The 17,333-nt window shown below is 33.7% G+C and overlaps 1 protein-coding gene across 1 annotated transcript in view; it reads right to left on the bottom strand.

Annotated features, from left to right (window-relative positions):
* Window positions 1-1,887: 1,887 nt before the first annotated feature.
* The window catches only part of LOC126886321 (uncharacterized), a 92,217-nt gene continuing 76,771 nt past the window's right edge, over window positions 1,888-17,333 (bottom strand). The window contains exons 19-23 of the mRNA XM_050653195.1: window positions 14,506-14,647; window positions 11,188-11,360; window positions 3,607-3,736; window positions 2,182-2,314; window positions 1,888-2,118 (exon numbers count right to left, since the gene is read on the bottom strand). Coding sequence (XP_050509152.1) covers window positions 1,932-2,118; window positions 2,182-2,314; window positions 3,607-3,736; window positions 11,188-11,360; window positions 14,506-14,647 — 765 coding nt within the window. The 3' untranslated portion in view covers window positions 1,888-1,931. The remainder of the gene's footprint in view (window positions 2,119-2,181; window positions 2,315-3,606; window positions 3,737-11,187; window positions 11,361-14,505; window positions 14,648-17,333) is intronic.

The following is a 17,333-nucleotide window of genomic DNA, read 5'->3' as shown; positions in this document are numbered from 1 at the left end:
AGCAAACGAATGGGAAAGATACTTGTAGGAATTGTTTAAAGGATAGGAAAATAATAATCAAAATAATAACTTACCTTAATTAAGACACGAAATAGAAATCAGTTTTTAGGAAGTAGAGATAGCCATAATTTCACTCAAAAAAAGAATGTCACCAGGACCAGACGGAATAACCAATGAGCTTCTAAAATACGGAGGAGAAAGTATAACCCTAGAGATGACAAAGCTTACACAAAAACTAATATTGTACTGCAATATACCAGACGCATGGAGAAACAGCATAATTACACCAATGTTCAAGAAAGGAGACAAAGAAGACCCCAACAATTATAGAGATATAAATCAACTGAACACCGTACTTAAGCTAATTACAAAAGTCCTAACCAACAAAATCAATAAACTAACAACTTAATCAGATGAACAACAAGGATTCAGATCCGGAAGATCCTGCGTAGACGCCGTATTTGTACTGAGACAAATCACAGAAAAGGCCACTGAGTACAATAAACCAGCATATCTATGTTTTGTAGACCTGACAAAGACTTTAGATCACATCCAAGTCGAAGATGTCTTACATTTACTTTATACAAGAAACATACCAATCATTATTATAAAAACCATCGAAAACATCTACTTTTATAATCAAAGAAAGGCAAAGATAAATGAAAAACTAACGCAGTTTATACCAGTAAAAAGCGGAGTCAGACAAGGTAACTCGTTAAGCCCACTGCTCTTTAATATAATAATGGACAAAATAATAGAAGCAGTACGCAAAGGTCATTGTTACAGAATAGGGAACAAAGAAATCCAAATATTATGTTATGCAGACGACGCCGCATTAATCGCCGAGACAGAAGACGATCTACAAAGATTAACACACATCTTCAATACAACAGCCAAGAAATACAATATGATAATATCAGCAGAACAAACCAAATGTATGACAACATCTAAATACCCACTACGATGTAAAATCGAAATTGATGGGAAAATAATAAAGCAGGAAGCAAGGGTTACATATTTGGTAATAGATATAACCAGTTATGGAGATGTTGAAGAGGAAGTATGACAACAAAGCTTAAAAGCAAGTAAAGCGGTGGGATCTTTTAATGACACGATCTGGAAGAACAAACACCTAAGACAAGACACAAAAGCAAGAATCTATAAAGCAGCAATTAGACCTATATTGACATACATGGCGCAGACAAGACCTGGCATATCTAAAACGAGACGAATACTAGAAACAACAGAGATGAAAATACGACGAATATCAGGGAAAAGTCTGTTGGATAGGGAGAGAAGCGAAAACATAACAAGATCATGCAATGTAGAAGACATAAATGGATGGGTCACAACACGGAAAAAGGAGTGGAACGAATACATTAGTAGAATGGCGGAGGATAGGATATAGTCGGTTCGCTAAACTCAGACCCAACTGGCTAGTTATTTTGGTCTGTAATTTTTTTGTTTTTTTGCCAATTTTGACAAAATTTGCAAAATTACTAACTATTTAGTAATTACTAACTATTTAGTAATTATTTTTTTCAATTTTATCAAATTGGCAAAATTACGAAAATCACTAGCCAGTTGTGTCTGAGTTTAGCGAACCGACTATAATACTAATAGCACGAGATAAGTCACAAAGTGGACGAAGAAGTATTGACACACCAAGAAAAAGATGGTGCGATAACTTAAACAATTTAGGAGGCTAATATTGAAGAAGAAACTGGCTTTAAAGCCTACATACAGAAGGAAGAAGAAGATTATCTTTAGGGACAATTTTAGGAGATGACGAGCGGTGTTCTTCGTATTTTTGGGTTTATTCCAGTTAATCATCGATTGTTTAATTTTAAGTAAAGTTTTACATAGGTTAATAAAGAATTGAACACATTTATAGACAATAATACATATACATATTTATTTTATATAAATTATTAAAAAGTGAGTAGAGGTTCAACAGCATATTTGCCATATATAGTCACCCATTTTTCATATACTGCATTTCTAGGATGTTGCTTGATTGATAAATTATCATCTATGTCCATGAAGTGGATATTGTCTGCATTCAGACGAGGCCAAATAACATTTTGGAATAGCTCTTCTTTATTCGGGGTGGGATTTCTAAAAAAAAAGAAAAAGGTTACAAACAATATTTCTTGGAGTCTAAAATAGTAATCAACTTACAACGTTTTGATAAAGTTGGTAAAAAATCCAACATATCGTTCTACAGTCGTAACATCTGAAGCTGGGTACTTAGATAGATCAGCACCTGCCCAAAGATATCGTCCATCTTCTCCATGTTCTACTCTGCCACAACCTAAAAGCATGATTTGGTCGTAAGTACGGTCAAATTTGACCGTAGCATTTTAACACGGCTGCTTTCTTTTTATTTAGTTAAGTCTTCCAAAGCTTATTAACAAATGATGTGCCAGCTGGCCCAAAACCGGGGATTTTAGAAAAGAAAAGGTAAACTATGAAACTTAATGGGCAAAAGCTACAACTTATGTCAAATATTTATCTACGTGACTTAAAACTCTTAATAGCCTTGCTGACTTCTCTCCTAGCTTTCACTCAGACAATCCGGGTTCAAATCCTGGCGTTGAATTTTTTTTTTATTTTAAAATTGACATTTTACTTTAAAAAATAATTATTTTTATAATACCAAGTTTGTATTATTTATACGAGACAATATAAAAAATCTGTATGTCTTTTATAGAATTATGCATAGAACTTATGAAATAGAACTAGGTATGCATTTGATCATAAATATTATGATCTACCTTAATAAGCAAAGTTGTTGTAAATGAACCCCTGAAGCTTCCTGAGTTAGTACGACCAATCTAAGTGAAAAAGGGGTTGCCCTCCCCACCCCCTCCCGACATTTTTTTTTCATTTTTTGGACAAACTATTTTTTCTTAATATAATATGATGTAGAACCAAAATATACATACAACCCTAATTTTTCACTTTTCTATCACCAACCCCCATTTTTTAAGAGCAATCTAAATATTTCCCTGTTCTCTATAAGAGGTTTATAAAAATTGATGTTTGTCTGTATGAGGATCGAGTTAAATTAATACTAAATAGCTTTGTCATGAAACATATCCAGTTGTTACAGCTAATTCCTTCCAAGCGGAATATATCCAATAGAAAATAGCTATCGAAAGTGTGCAAATCGATTAAAACACAATAAATCCGGTATTCCGCTGAATAACGCCCTTATTATAAAAATAATTATTTTTCAAAATAAAATGTCAATTTTAAAAACAAAAAAAATTCAACGCCAGGATTTGAACCCGGATTGCCTGAGTGAAAGCTAGGAGAGAAGTCAGCAAGCCTATTAAGAATTGTAAGTCACGTAGATAAATATTCGACATAAATTGTAGCGTTTTTCCATCAAGTTTCATATTTTACCTTTTCTTGTCTAAAATCCCCTGTTTTGGGCCAGCTGACACATCATTTGTTAATAAGCTTTGGAAGACCTAACTAAATAAAAAGAAAGCAGCCATGCTAAAATGCTCCGGTCAAATTTGACACTACCTCCCTGGCTAGTATGGAGCATATTAATAGTAATATGGAAAACAATTCAAGAATTTTGTCAACGTTTACCTTCATATGTGAGATTATTTCTTCCGAGTAAACCATGATAAGAAAACTGGTACAGGTACACGTCATCGTATTTGGCTTGCATTTGTGCGTATCTTATAACACCTCGAATGAACATATCGTCACTACGAAACTAAAAATAAAAAAAAAATTATCAGTAGTAATTGCACGACCCGAAGGGGAGTGAAATTATGTCAAAAGTGTGACGAGGGCAAAAATTCTATATTAATTTTAGAGATCGAGTGCAATTTGTTGCGATTATTTCATGAATAAAACTGTTCAAAACCAAAATTTTATTGTAATTTATTTATGTGAGTACAAATTAGTACAATTAAACACAGAGTTGTTATAAATATTTTACGGTTGAAAGTCATCACTTTTATAATTTTTAAAACATTAATTATTGTCATTAATGTCACTGAATGTATTTTCTCGTAGCAACGAAGGACATCTGACGTAATATACTTGACGACGGGAAATTATCAAAAATTATCAATTTAATTTAGATGTCTGTAGCTTTCTATTGTTCAGAATCTCCTATGAATGAAATAATCAGTAGTAATTGCACAAGAGCTCTAAAATTATCGAATATTTCCCGAGTGACACTTTGACAGTTTTAATTTCACTCCCCTTCGGGTCGTGAAATTATGTCAAAGTGTCACGAGGGCAAAAATTCTATAATAATTTTAGAGATCGAGTGCAATTTGTTGCGATAATTTCATGAATAAAACTGTTCAAAATCAAAATTGTATTGTAATTTATTTATGTCACTACAAATTAGTACAATTAAACACACAGTTGTTATAAATATTTGACGGTTGAAAGTCATCACTTTTATAATTTTTAAAACATTAATTGTCATTTATGTCACTGAATGTATTTTTTCGTAGCAACGAAGGGCATCTGACGTAATATACTTGACGACGGCATATTATCAAAAATTATCAGTAGCAATTGCACAAGAGCTCTAAAATTCGATAATAATTTTAGAGATTGAGTGTAATTTGTTGCGATTATTTCATGAATAAAACTGTTCAAATCCAAAATTTTATTGTAATTTATTTATGTAAGTACAAATTAGTACAATTAAACACACAGTTGTTATAAATATTTGACGGTTGAAATTCATCACTTTTATAATTTTTAAAACATTAATTGTCATTAATTTAAATGTCACTGAATGTATTTTTTCGTAGCAACGAAGGGTATCTGACGTAATATACTTGATGACGGGATATTATCAAAAATGATCAGTTTAGTTTTTATTTCTGTAGCTTTCTATTGGTCAGAATCTCCAATGAATGAAATAATCAGTAGTAATTGCACAAGAGCTCTAAAATTATCGAATTTTTCCCGAGTGACACTTTGACAGTTTTAATTTCACGACCCGAAGGGGAGTGAAATTATGTCAAAGTGTCACGAGGGCAAAAATTCGATAATAATTTTAGAGATCGAGTGCAATTTGTTGCGATTATTTCATGAATAAAACTGTTCAAAACCAAAATTTTATTGTAATTTATTTATGTAAGTACAAATTAGTAAAATTAAACACACAGTTGTTATAAATATTTGACGGTTGAAAGTCATCACTTTTATAATTTTTAAAACATTAATTGTCATTAATGTCACCGAATGTATTTTTTCGTAGCAACGAAGTGCCTCTGACATAATATACTTGACGACGGGATATTATCAAAGATTATCGGGTAAAATATTACAAGAGAGTGAGAATAAATTGAAAATTATGCGACAGTTTTGCGAAAATTTGTTGTCTGGCAATAGACATGAGAGCCCGCAGGGCTCGAATGGCTATTGCCCAATGACAACAAATTTGAGTAAATATTAAGCTTTATTTTCTTATTTATTCTTATTGTCGTGTGATATTCGTAAGATTTTTTTTAATACGTATACTATGGATATTTTCTTAAATGTGACAGTTGTCAAAACTAGGAAACTGGTTGCCATTAAACAGAAACAATCTACTTAAAAAAATTCTATCGGTAATTTTCTACAGTATAGTAGATAATTTTCAGTATAATTTTAATCTGATTGGACATAATTAAACACGTGATCAAATATCTTACTATACGATTGGAAGTTAAAATCATCAAAAAATGATCAGTTTAATTTTTATTTCTGTAGCTTACAATTGGTCAGAATCTCCTATGAATGAAATAATCCTACTTAATATACTCTCGGGATATTTCTAACATAATTTGTCATTTCTGATCATCAATACAATGTTGGTGGTCTCTAACTTAGTTGGAAAGTCTAACTCAGTGTACAGTAATATACTGGAGCTCCCTGACAACCAATGTGTGCTCCATAATGAAAGAAAACTTAAATAATAAACAATACAGATCATACAGCAAATCTTGTAATTGTTAGGAGAAAGGGACTGTTGAGAATACAAATACCTAGGATTCAATCGAGAAGGAGCAGTTAAAACACGTAGAAGCCACAGTCCAGAAGGCCAACATAGCAAGAGCGAATCTAAGAGGACTCACAGGCAGAAAAAGTAAACTAACACTCAAAACAAGGTTAAGATTGATAAATAGTATAATCCTACCGGTATTAACTTATGCGTCTCTCGCATGGGGACACGTATGTAATACACACAAGAAGAAGATCCAAGCAGTCCATAACAACAGCTTGAGGGAGGCCGTCAGAGTCCCAAGATATGTAGCTGAAAGATTCCTGTTCAGAGAACTCCAACAGGTGAGAGTCACAGAAACCATGACAGACAAGGCAAGGGTCAAATTCGCAGAATTAGGACATCACCCAAATTACATACTGCGAGAGACGCTAAGATACGACGAGTTCCACCGATGGAAGCACAGACGCCCGAAACAACAAATTATAGGATAAACTAAAAGTGATAAGTGATAGTAGTGTGTTCGTAGCTCGAAACAAGTGCCGAAGATAGCGTTACCCACGAAGTCCAAGTACCACGACCACCTCCAAGGTAAGCAAATATTAGAAAATTAGAAGGGCCTTAAGCCCCCAAAAAAATTCATATAAAATAAAAAAATGGCGAAAGCCCCCAAAAAAATTAAAAAAAAACCAAAAACACAAAAAAATTAGAGCATCGAGTCATCGGGCGGGGCCCAGCAGGGCCCAACAGGGCTCAGTGGGGCTCGGCACGATGACTCGGGGCCCAAGCAAGCAATTTTTAGTACCGCGGATAAGTTATTAAGAAGATAAAGGCATAGAGCGCATCACGCTGGGCCTAGTTTTTTTTGCATTCGATTAGGATACCACAGTGGAATCTTATTACCCAGGGTTCCATTGTGAAGAGCATTTGGCTACGATAGTTGTGCCTCCATCGCGCATCAGCGTGCTATGGGGGGGAAAGGGATGGCCTGGGGCATTGGAGCGAGGTGGGGTGATCCCTGTATAACTCGGGTCAAAACACCTCGCCCCAATGACTTGTTACACCCGAATGTACTCCTTCGAGAGGGTGAACAAATCCCACAGGTCGGGTTAAATCAAATTGCTTGCAGAAGGAGCAGTTGACTAAAATATTAAACCCAGTACAATACCAGTCGGGAAAGCTATAGAATATCTTAAAGGATTCTCTTGAAATAGAATATAACAAAAAAGAGAAAATTTAAAGCTCTGTTAAAAAGTATAACATGGCGATTAATAGTGAGAAACCGAAAAAGATACCGAAAACTTGAGGTAAACAGATATAGAGTACTAAAGACGTAGTACTTCTCATAGAAATAGAAAGAGCAAGATGGGCAGGATATCTAGCAAGATATCAGCAGAAGAATTATGATACGAAAATTCATATATGCCTAGAGGAAGTGGCAGATAGTTAAGCCAAATAGTCCAGAAAGCCACTGCGCATCCGCTAGGAAAAATATTCTAATTCGGATTTTTTGCATAATCTTACTCAAAAAGGACTCCTTTTAACAAATTTGCATGTTGCCAGGACCAAAAGGTGGTCAAAAATTTTTTAAACGTTTTTTTTTTGTTTTTTTTCCTAAAATTATTTTTTTTGCATGGAAAAAAGTTTTTTTAGGTTTTTTGGATCGTTCCAAACAGAAAAGGTCTTTAGTGACTTTTCTCTAAAAATGATATAAGTTTTTGACATATAAGCGATTAAAAATTGAAAAATTGTGAAATCGGCCATTTTTAACCCTCAAAAACTATGTGAAAAACTAAAAATTTGAATGTTGCCAAGGTAGTTACATATTCTTTAAACATCGATTGATAAAATCCCGAAGAGTTTTTTGCAATACAATATTCAAAACTCCTTTGTTTTTTAATTGCTAATCAAGCGTGCGCGGCACTATTTTCCACCGACAGTATGGTGCAAATGAAAGAAATAAATTCGTTATTTCGTAAACCGGCGATTTTAAGGAAAAATCCCGAAACAGGTCGATTTTTATTTTTAAGTGATGATATTGTGGCATATACGATATACTAGTGACGTCGTCCGTCTGGGCGTGATGACGTAATCTATGATTTTTTTAAATAAGAATAGGGGTTGTGTGGTAGCTCATTTGAAAGTTTCTTCAATTCTCTATTCAGTAATGTAAACATTTACATAATTATTTATACAGGGTGTCCTTCTACTTCTTTTTTTGTCAAATAATTTAATTTAATAAAAATTTTTTGGACACCCTCTATAAATAATTATGTAAATGTTTATATTACTTAAGAGAGAATTGAAGAACCTTTCAAATGAGCTAGCACACGACCCCTATTCTCATTTAAAAAAAATCATCGATTACGTCATCACGCCCAGATGGATGACGTCACTAGTATACCATATATGCCACAATATCATAACTTAAAAATAAAAATCCACTTGTTTCGGAATTTTTCCTTAAAGTTGCCGGTTTACGAAATAACGAATTTATTTCTTTCATTTGCACCATACTGTCGGTGGAAAATAGTGTCGCGCACGCTTGATTAGCAATTAAAAAACAAAGGAGTTTTGAATATTGTATTGCAAAAAACTCTTTGAGATTTCATCAATCGATGTTTAGACAATATATACCTTCCTTGGCAACATTCAAATTTTCAGTTTTTCACATAATTTTTGAGGGTTAAAAATGGCCGATTTCGCAATTTTTCAATTTTTAATCGCTTATATGTCAAAAACTATCATTTTTAAAGAAAAGTCACTAAAGTCCTTTTCTGTTTATAATGATCCAAAAAACCCAAAAAAACTTTTTTCAATGCAAAAAAAATAATTTTAGGAAAAAAACAAAAAAAAAACGTTTAAAAAGTTTTTGACCACCTTTTGGTCCTGGCAACATACAAATTTGTTAAAAGGAGTCCTTTTTGAGTAAGATTTTGCAAAAAATCCGAATTAGAATATTTTTCCTAGCGGATGCGCAGTGGCTTTCTGGACTAAAAACTTAGATGGAAGGATCATGGAAACGAAGATTCTAGAAAAATAAGTGCTGCAAACTGGCAAGGATTGGATAGGACTGACTGGCCAAATTGACTAGGAAGGTCACGGCTTTTCTATAGGTCTGTATTGATGATTATAACTACGGCTCAATTTGTGGCATTATTCCTTTTTTACACGAATATCAGATAGAAGGGGACACGAATACGTAAGGTCAAAAACAAAAGTCCAGGATATTGCAGCACAAAACAAATGAGCAGAGGCCATTAGATACACTACAAATGTAAATGATCGAGAGTAAAACTACAGACGCGATGACGACATCAAAAAAATAGACGAAATACATTGAAATTATATTGCTCAGGATATAGATTGATGGAACGAGTTGGTACTGACCTTAGTATAAACATGGACGATAGAAGGCTAAGAAGAAGAACCGTTATCAAATCTGATTCTGATATTATTACTTCTTCTTGTTCCTTCTTTTATGTAGGTTTTGAAGCCTGTTTCTTCTTTAATATTAGCCTCCTAAATTGTTTAAGTTATCGCACCATCTTTTTCTTGGTCTACGAATACTTCTTCGTCCATTTGGTAACTTATCTCGTGCTATTCGTACTATCCTATCCTCTGCCATTCTACTAATGTGTTCGTTCCACTTCTGTTTCAGCTTTGTCACCCACCGTCTTCTACATTGCATGATCTTCTTATGTTTTCGCTTCTCTTCTTATCCAACAGACTTTTCCCTGATAATCGTCGCACTATTTTCATCTCTGTTGTTTCTAGCAGTCGACTCGTCTTAGATGTGTCAGGTCTTGTCTCCGCCATGTATGTCAATATAGGTCTAATTGCTGTTTAATAGATTCTTGCTTTTGTATCTTGTCTTAGTTATTTGTTCTTCCAGAATTTGTCATTAAGGGATCCCGCCGCGTTACTTGCTTTTAACCTTTAACTACACGCGCTGGCGTATTTTGTGCGCCAGATATAAGAATTCTACTGCAAACATATTTAAAAATTTAATTTTTGACCTTGTTTATCTCTTTAACCTATCACTGGAATGTGCTTTAAAATTTGGTTTTAGTTTCTTTATAATCGGCGTTCTGGAAAGATCGTAATTTACAATTTATTATTTGTTGTTTCCGGTGGTGGACAATATACGCTACGATTATATTAATATAAGTAGTAATATAAGTACATATGTCAATTGTTTTTTAGTCATTATAGCACAAAATATATATTTTTCTTTATAAACAATACCTTTTCTCCTCTAAAAAATCACATTTCAAAAAAATTTTTATTAGTAATTTTTTTCATCATTGAATCCAGTTATTCCATGATTCCAGTTATAAATCTCAATTGGCTTACTGAGAAGGAACTCCAAGTATTCACTGATGCCAAATAAGGTTTATAACAAACAACTAAGTGTATTTAAAAAAATTAACAAATCCGCTGTTTTTAAGTGTATTTTCTTGTGGCGTATAAAATACGCCACGAGTGTAGTTATGTTATAACTTAATGCGCGGGTAGTTAAAAGCTAAGATTTGTTGTATTTCCTCTTTAACTTCCCCGTAACTGGTTATAGCTATTCCCAGATATCTAAACCTGGCATCCTGCTTTATTATTTTTTTATTTTTTTTTCTGCTGATATTTTCACATTGTATTTCTTGGCTGTTGTATTGAAGATGTGTGTTAATCTTTGTAGATCGTATTCTGTCTCGGTGATTAATGCGGCGTCGTCTGCATAACATATTATTTGGATTTCTTTGTTCCCTATTCTGTAACGATGACCTTTACGTACTGCTATTATTATTTCGTCCATTATTATATTAAATAGCAGTGGGCTTAACGAGTCAGCTTGGCTGACTCCGCTGGTATAAACTGCGTGAGATTTCCATTTATCATCCTTTGCCTATATTCGATTATGAAAGCAAAAGTTTTCGATGGTTTGTATAATATTGACTGGTATGTTTCTTCTATACAGTAAATGTAAGACCTCTTCGACTTGGATGCGATCGAAAGCCTTTGTCAGGTCTATAAAATATAGAATATGCTGGTTTATTGTACTGAATGGCCTTTTCTGTGATTTGTCTCAGTACAAATACGGTGTCTACGCAGGATCTTCCGGATCTGAATCCGTGTTGTTCATCTGATAAAGTTGTTAGTTAGTTAGTTTATTGATTTCTTGAGTTGTTAGTTTATTGATATTAAAACTTACTTACCCTTATTACTTCACCTAAGTGATGTTCAAAATCGCTTGTTCCGGTATAAACGTTTTTAATCACAGATCCTGCTTTTTTCAAAATTTCCGCATCCGTAATGCGCAGATCCCGGTTAACAAGTGTGGCTGGATTACTATCGTAAGTCTTAGCTGAGGACCTTAAACCTGCTTCATCTAAAAAATAATTATTGTAACAATGAATTGTATCTATGTAGACAAGGTGAAAACAGCGGTTTTTTTTAGAAAACATTCCCATGGGATTTTTTTGCATAATCACATTCGTGACACATTCAAGAATAAGATTCAAGAAGTTGCCCACGCTAAAAGTGGTCCAAATTTTTTTTAACAATTTTTTTTATCAAATTGCAAAAAATCAATATTTTCTGCCCGGACAATTTTTTTTAGGTTTTTTTGGGCCATTCTGGTTAAAAAAAAAGTTTCTTGTAATTTTTCTCTAAAGTTGATCGTTTTCGAGGTAAATGCATTGTAAAATTGAAAAAACGAAAAATGGCGATTTTCAAGGCTTAATAACTCGGTTAAAAGTTATTACTATGACAGTCAGAAAGTGACTAAATCAGTTCAAAGCCCCCCTTACAAGATCCTGAAGAAATTTTTGTCATTATTTGATTACTAAGCTGTTATTTTGTTATGATGAGTGCGAAAGAGATGCCAGTCAGGCAGTCCAATGGCGCATCTCACTCGCACTCACCTTTACAGCTGCGTCAATACGATGTTACCGCTCATTATTAATAATAAAAAAACCGCTTAGTAATAAATTAATGACAAAAATTTCTTCAGGATCATGTAGGGGGGGTTTAAATTTGATTTAGTCACTTTCTGACTTTCATAATAATAATTTGTAACCGAGTTATTAAGTCTTAAAAATGGCCATTTTCGCGTTTTTTAAATGTAAATTGCTTATAACTCGAACATTATCATTTTTAGAGAAAAATTACAAGAGACCTTTTTTGTCCCAAATGGTCCGAAGTATCTAAAAAAAATTGTCCGCGCCAAAAACATTGATTTTTGCAATTTGATTAAAAAAATCTTTAAAAAGAATTTGGACCACTTTTCGCATGGGCGACTTCTTGAACCTTATTCTGGGATGTCTCACGAATGTGATTATGCAAAAAAATCTCATGGGAATATTTTTCCCAACGATCCTGGCGTTTTCGCCTTGTTTAATGGTATATATTAACAATCATGATTTCGAGTTTGTAAATAACCAGTTTCTAACAATAAAATTTATCTAGACATTTTATTTTAGAGAGGTACATTCCATGTCAAATCACTCAGGCAAAAACTTTTGGATCTCTCCGATTTTTCTGAAACTTGTTGTATAATAGCTTCTGCGGGACGTAAAAATAAGAAATTTAAGGTCGAAATGTCTTCTTCTTCTCTTTTTTCTCAAAATGTTATTTTATGCGATTTTACAGTGATTTGGTGTTTATTTCAACAAATTTGCATTTTCTATCGTAAAGTATCAATAAAAGAAATAATATTCTAATAGAAGGGACTCAAATATGTTATTATATGGCATTATAACAAGCTATTTTGATTCAAAAAAAATTTTGATTAAATTTTATAGTGTAGAAAACGTTAAAATACTGTTTTTTACATTTCCCCCCATTCCCAAAATACATCATAATCAATTTGGCTGAACATTTGCCCACAAATATCCAACACATAGGACTGTAAGTGATTAGAAGGATTTGAATTATATTACAATACCAACAAAGTTACATGCAATAATATTAGACTCAAAAGTATAATAGTCCAGTCGGGATAGCATTTGACCTTGCATGCCGAGCTGCCCAAAATTTAAAATCGCGAATGAATTGCTCCGTTACGTTAGCCGCCATCTTTATTTTAAAGGAGAATCGTTTTTGCTCAATATCTCCGCTATTTTTAACTTTTCGACAAAAATGGTAGGAACTGCTATTGTTCCAAATAAATCATATTTGCAATTATTATAATTTTGTTTAACAATTTTTGTCGTAAGGGTGATATTTTCCAAGTAAATTGTACTTACAGTATATTTTTGACTATGATATTGTATGTAACTTTTTTAGTATTTATAATTTAAATCCTTCTAACCGCTTAAGTCCTATGTTTTGGCTATCTGTGGGTAAATGTTCAGCCAAATCTGTTATGATTTATTTTGGGAATAGAGGAAATGGAAAAAAACGATATTTTAACGTTTTATACACTATAAAATTTGATCAAAATCTTGTTTTGAACCAAAATCACTTACTATAAGGCCATATAATGACATTTTTGAGACCAATCTAATAAAATATTATGTTTTCTATTGATACTTTACGAGAGAAAATGCAAATTTGTTTAAATAAACACCAAATCACTGTAAACATTTTGAGAAAAAGAAGAAAAAGAAGACAATTAGACCTTAAATGTTTTATTTCTACATCCCGCAGATGCTATAAACCAATTTTCAGACAAATTGGAGTTCCAATTTTTTTTTGATCCAAAGTTGAGTGATTTGAAATGGAATCACCGTTTAACATCAATGGATATTCACAGAATCTGCAAGAGTATTCTGTCTTTCTCCTTTGGCATAATTTTTTCAAAAAAATTATAAAACGTGTAATCAACAATATACTTGTGGCTCATTCTAGTTTCACCTTACCTAAATTACCCAATTCATTGTGATATTAAGGGATAGCACCATATATGTTAAACTCTTTCTTTACTACCTTCCCTATATAATGCAGATAGGGCGCTTTTGAGTTTTTAAGTCAAAAGTGAAAAATGGCTCATTGGCTGGCTCAGCGCATCGCATTCTATTTGACTCCTTCACAATTTCCTGTGCAAGTTTTTTCTATTCCTTTCTATTTCTCGCTCTGTGCTTGACCTCTTTCCATCTCAGGATAATTCTTTCATGATCTCTTGTTACAGTTGTTATTCTTCCACTCTTCTTTGTTATAATCCACTCTTCTTCATCTTCTTTCTTCTGCTTGGTATTCGAGTCTGGTTACACTACTATGGTCTTTCCTTAGGGTACCTATATTCTAGCGGATTTTTAGCTATTTGTCTTGGTTTCTCTATATACACTTGTTTTTTTGTTATATCATGATGTATACAAATTGAGTGTTCTCTTATATGCTTAAGGTTGGTTTTATTCTGTGTGACCATTTATTTTTCATGTCTCTTGTCTAGTTTAGCCAATTATGTTTTGTTACCTACTTTTACCCATGTTAAACTACTTTGTTAAGCCTGGTGGTAACCACTTCCACGTAGTCAGTTGCTTTTCAGTTCCAATTGAATATAAAAAACACACCTATATAAAAAATATACGTACTGGAAGCCAAACTGATATACTCCTCAGAGTTGAATCCAATCACTAAGGGAACCCTATTGAACCGACCACTCTCCAACAGTTCATACATCGATTCGGTAATGAATGCCCCTTCATGTTTGCCTTCAATTACTGGCGCGAACATCTACAAAATATACAAAATATTCTGATTATTTCAATAGATTTCATCTCTAACAAAAAATAAAGCGGCCTGTGTAGGCCTGGATCCCGCGTACCAAAAAAGGTTGATTAATAGCAAGCTGAAAATTTGTCAATACCTTAACGGTGTCCAGTCGGACAAAATTTGATGTATGTGAACATTGGAACAGGGAAAGTTTTAGTTGTGGAACAGGTTACAGGTTTAGAGCGTCAGACTACGAAAACGTCCCATGTATTTTGTCGGACAGAACTTCCAATAATTGATTTGTTACCTTTTTATTATACTCTCATGCAAAAATCAGGCTGCTATTTACCACCAATATAACATATATCGCCTGTCATTTGAGATGTTCTACGTATTGGACTTATTAAAATGCCCAACATATTTTTCGGATAAACATTTTTTTTATATATAATATAAAGTTTGCTATTGAATAAACTTAAAAACAACCTACTAGTTTTCACAATCATAAACTTGTCAGGATGACACGTTCCACAATTAAAACTTCTGCTGTTCCAGTATTCCCGTAGATCAAAGTTTGTCCGACTAGACACCGTTAATCTATTAATAAATTTTCAGCTTGATATTAATAAACTTTTTTTGGTACGCGTGATCCAGGCCTAGTAGGCTCTGTATAAATATAAAATAATTTCACCCAATTAAAAATAGTGGGCTCTGGATGTAAAAGTAAATATTTTTTATAATAGTGTTTTTATTGATCGGAACGTAGGCAGGTTGGATGTGAAATGAAATTTTTAATTGCGCAGAATGCTGAATTTAATATTTTTAAATAATTTTAAATATTGCGCTATATCGCATTTGGTGCTATTAGTGCAGGGGCCGAATTGAATCCTGAACATTTTAAAACCTTGCTTAGGTTTTCGCTGCTTTCTTTCTTCTGCTCCCATTTTTTGTTGGAGAAGTCTAGAATCGGTACTTCTTCTTCTTTAGTTCCCGTGTCTGTATTCAGACGTTGGCCGTCATCATGTTTACAATTTCCTGACATCTCAGTCTATCAGCTGCTGCGCGAAATAATTCTTCTACTGTGCAGCCACACCATTGTCTAATATTACGCAGCCGTGAAAGTTTCTTTCGACCAATCCATCTCTTTCCCTCCATTTTCCTTGTACTATAAGGCGAAGTAGATGGTATTTAGGTCCTCTAGTTATATGTCAAAACGGCAAACAGGTGTATGTTTTCAAAAAACTTTTGATAGTGTGTAAAAAATAATTTTTTACACATTATCAAAAGTTTTTTGAAAACATACACCTGTTTGCCGTTTTGACCTATTTAGAAGTGTGTACAAGTCTTAGAGTCTTTTCCAATTCTCTAATTATATGGCCGAAGTATTCTGTTTTTCTTCTCTTTATAATGCTTATAAGCAGACGTTCTGAATTCAGCGTTTGAAGAACATCTTCATTGGAATTGTGCGACACTCACGATATCTTTAGGATTCGTCGATAGCACCACAATTCGAATGCTTCTATTTTGTTTAGCATTGTGGTTTTTAACGTCCATGTCTCACAACCATACAATAGAATAGACCACACATAACATTTCAGCACCTTCTTTCGAATATTCATCGACAGGTTTATATTACATACAACTGGTTTCCAGGTCATAAAAGCCTTCCGTGATATTCCGATCCTAGTTATTATCTCTTCATCAGAGTCACAATTTACATTTAACCAGCTGCCAAGGTACTTGAAATGATTTACCCATTCTAACTCCTCTCCATCAAGAGAAAGCTGACCTTGATCTATATTAATCTTTCCAACTGCCATCCACTTTGTTTTTGAAATGTTGATTTTAAGGCCTCTCCGATAACTTGCTTCTCTGACTAGATTTAGTAGTGTCTGAAGATCTTGTAAATTTTCAGCAAGAATGGCTGTATCGTCAGCGTATCTAATATTCGAGCAATATTAGATACGCTGACGTAGAATCTATACGAGAAACGGTACGAGCAACATTATTGGCTAATGGAGTTGAGAACTGCTGGTGGAGAGGGGAAGTTGAATGTGGTGTGTAATATCTAGGAAGCTAAGAGTAACGTGTCTTTTTGGATGTAGGAGTTGCCAACCAACCGTGAGAAAAAAATACCTCCGATGTTACCAGCCATACATTGGAACGGCCTTTAAATAGAATTTTAGTTTACAGCTTATGTTATCTGTGACATCTTATAGTTTCTTCAAGGACGTAATACTTAACAGGAGGTTGGTTACCGGTCAAGTGTAGAAGTTTGGCTAGAAGGAATGTTTGGTTGGAGGGAATGGATCTTTATTGGTGAGTATATGCCTCTGATGTTAGAGCTACCTCTAAGCGTATGGAGTATGTTTTGCTAAGAGAAGACGTTCCATTCTCTATCGTTTGGATATGACTACAAAATTCGACGGACACCAGTCGAAAGAACAAGCTGGTTTTAGAAAGGGATTTAGCACAATGACCATTTATTAAGTATGAAAATCCTTATAGAACGAGCAAATGAATACCACATTTCTCTATATATTATAGCGTTCACATATTTCGAAAAATTCTTTCGACAGTGTCGAACATTAGGCAGTGAAAAGTTCTTTGATTAACAGCAGAACTGACCATAGATATACCATGGCATTACTAAGTAAAATCCTCAGAGCCGGAAACCCGAGGTGGGGGACGAGGGTAGTTATAAGGG

Source organism: Diabrotica virgifera, chromosome 6, assembly GCF_917563875.1.
Source record: "Diabrotica virgifera virgifera chromosome 6, PGI_DIABVI_V3a".
In the NCBI taxonomy this organism is placed as follows: domain Eukaryota; kingdom Metazoa; phylum Arthropoda; class Insecta; order Coleoptera; family Chrysomelidae; genus Diabrotica; species Diabrotica virgifera.
This window is presented reverse-complemented; position numbering and strand designations above follow the sequence as displayed.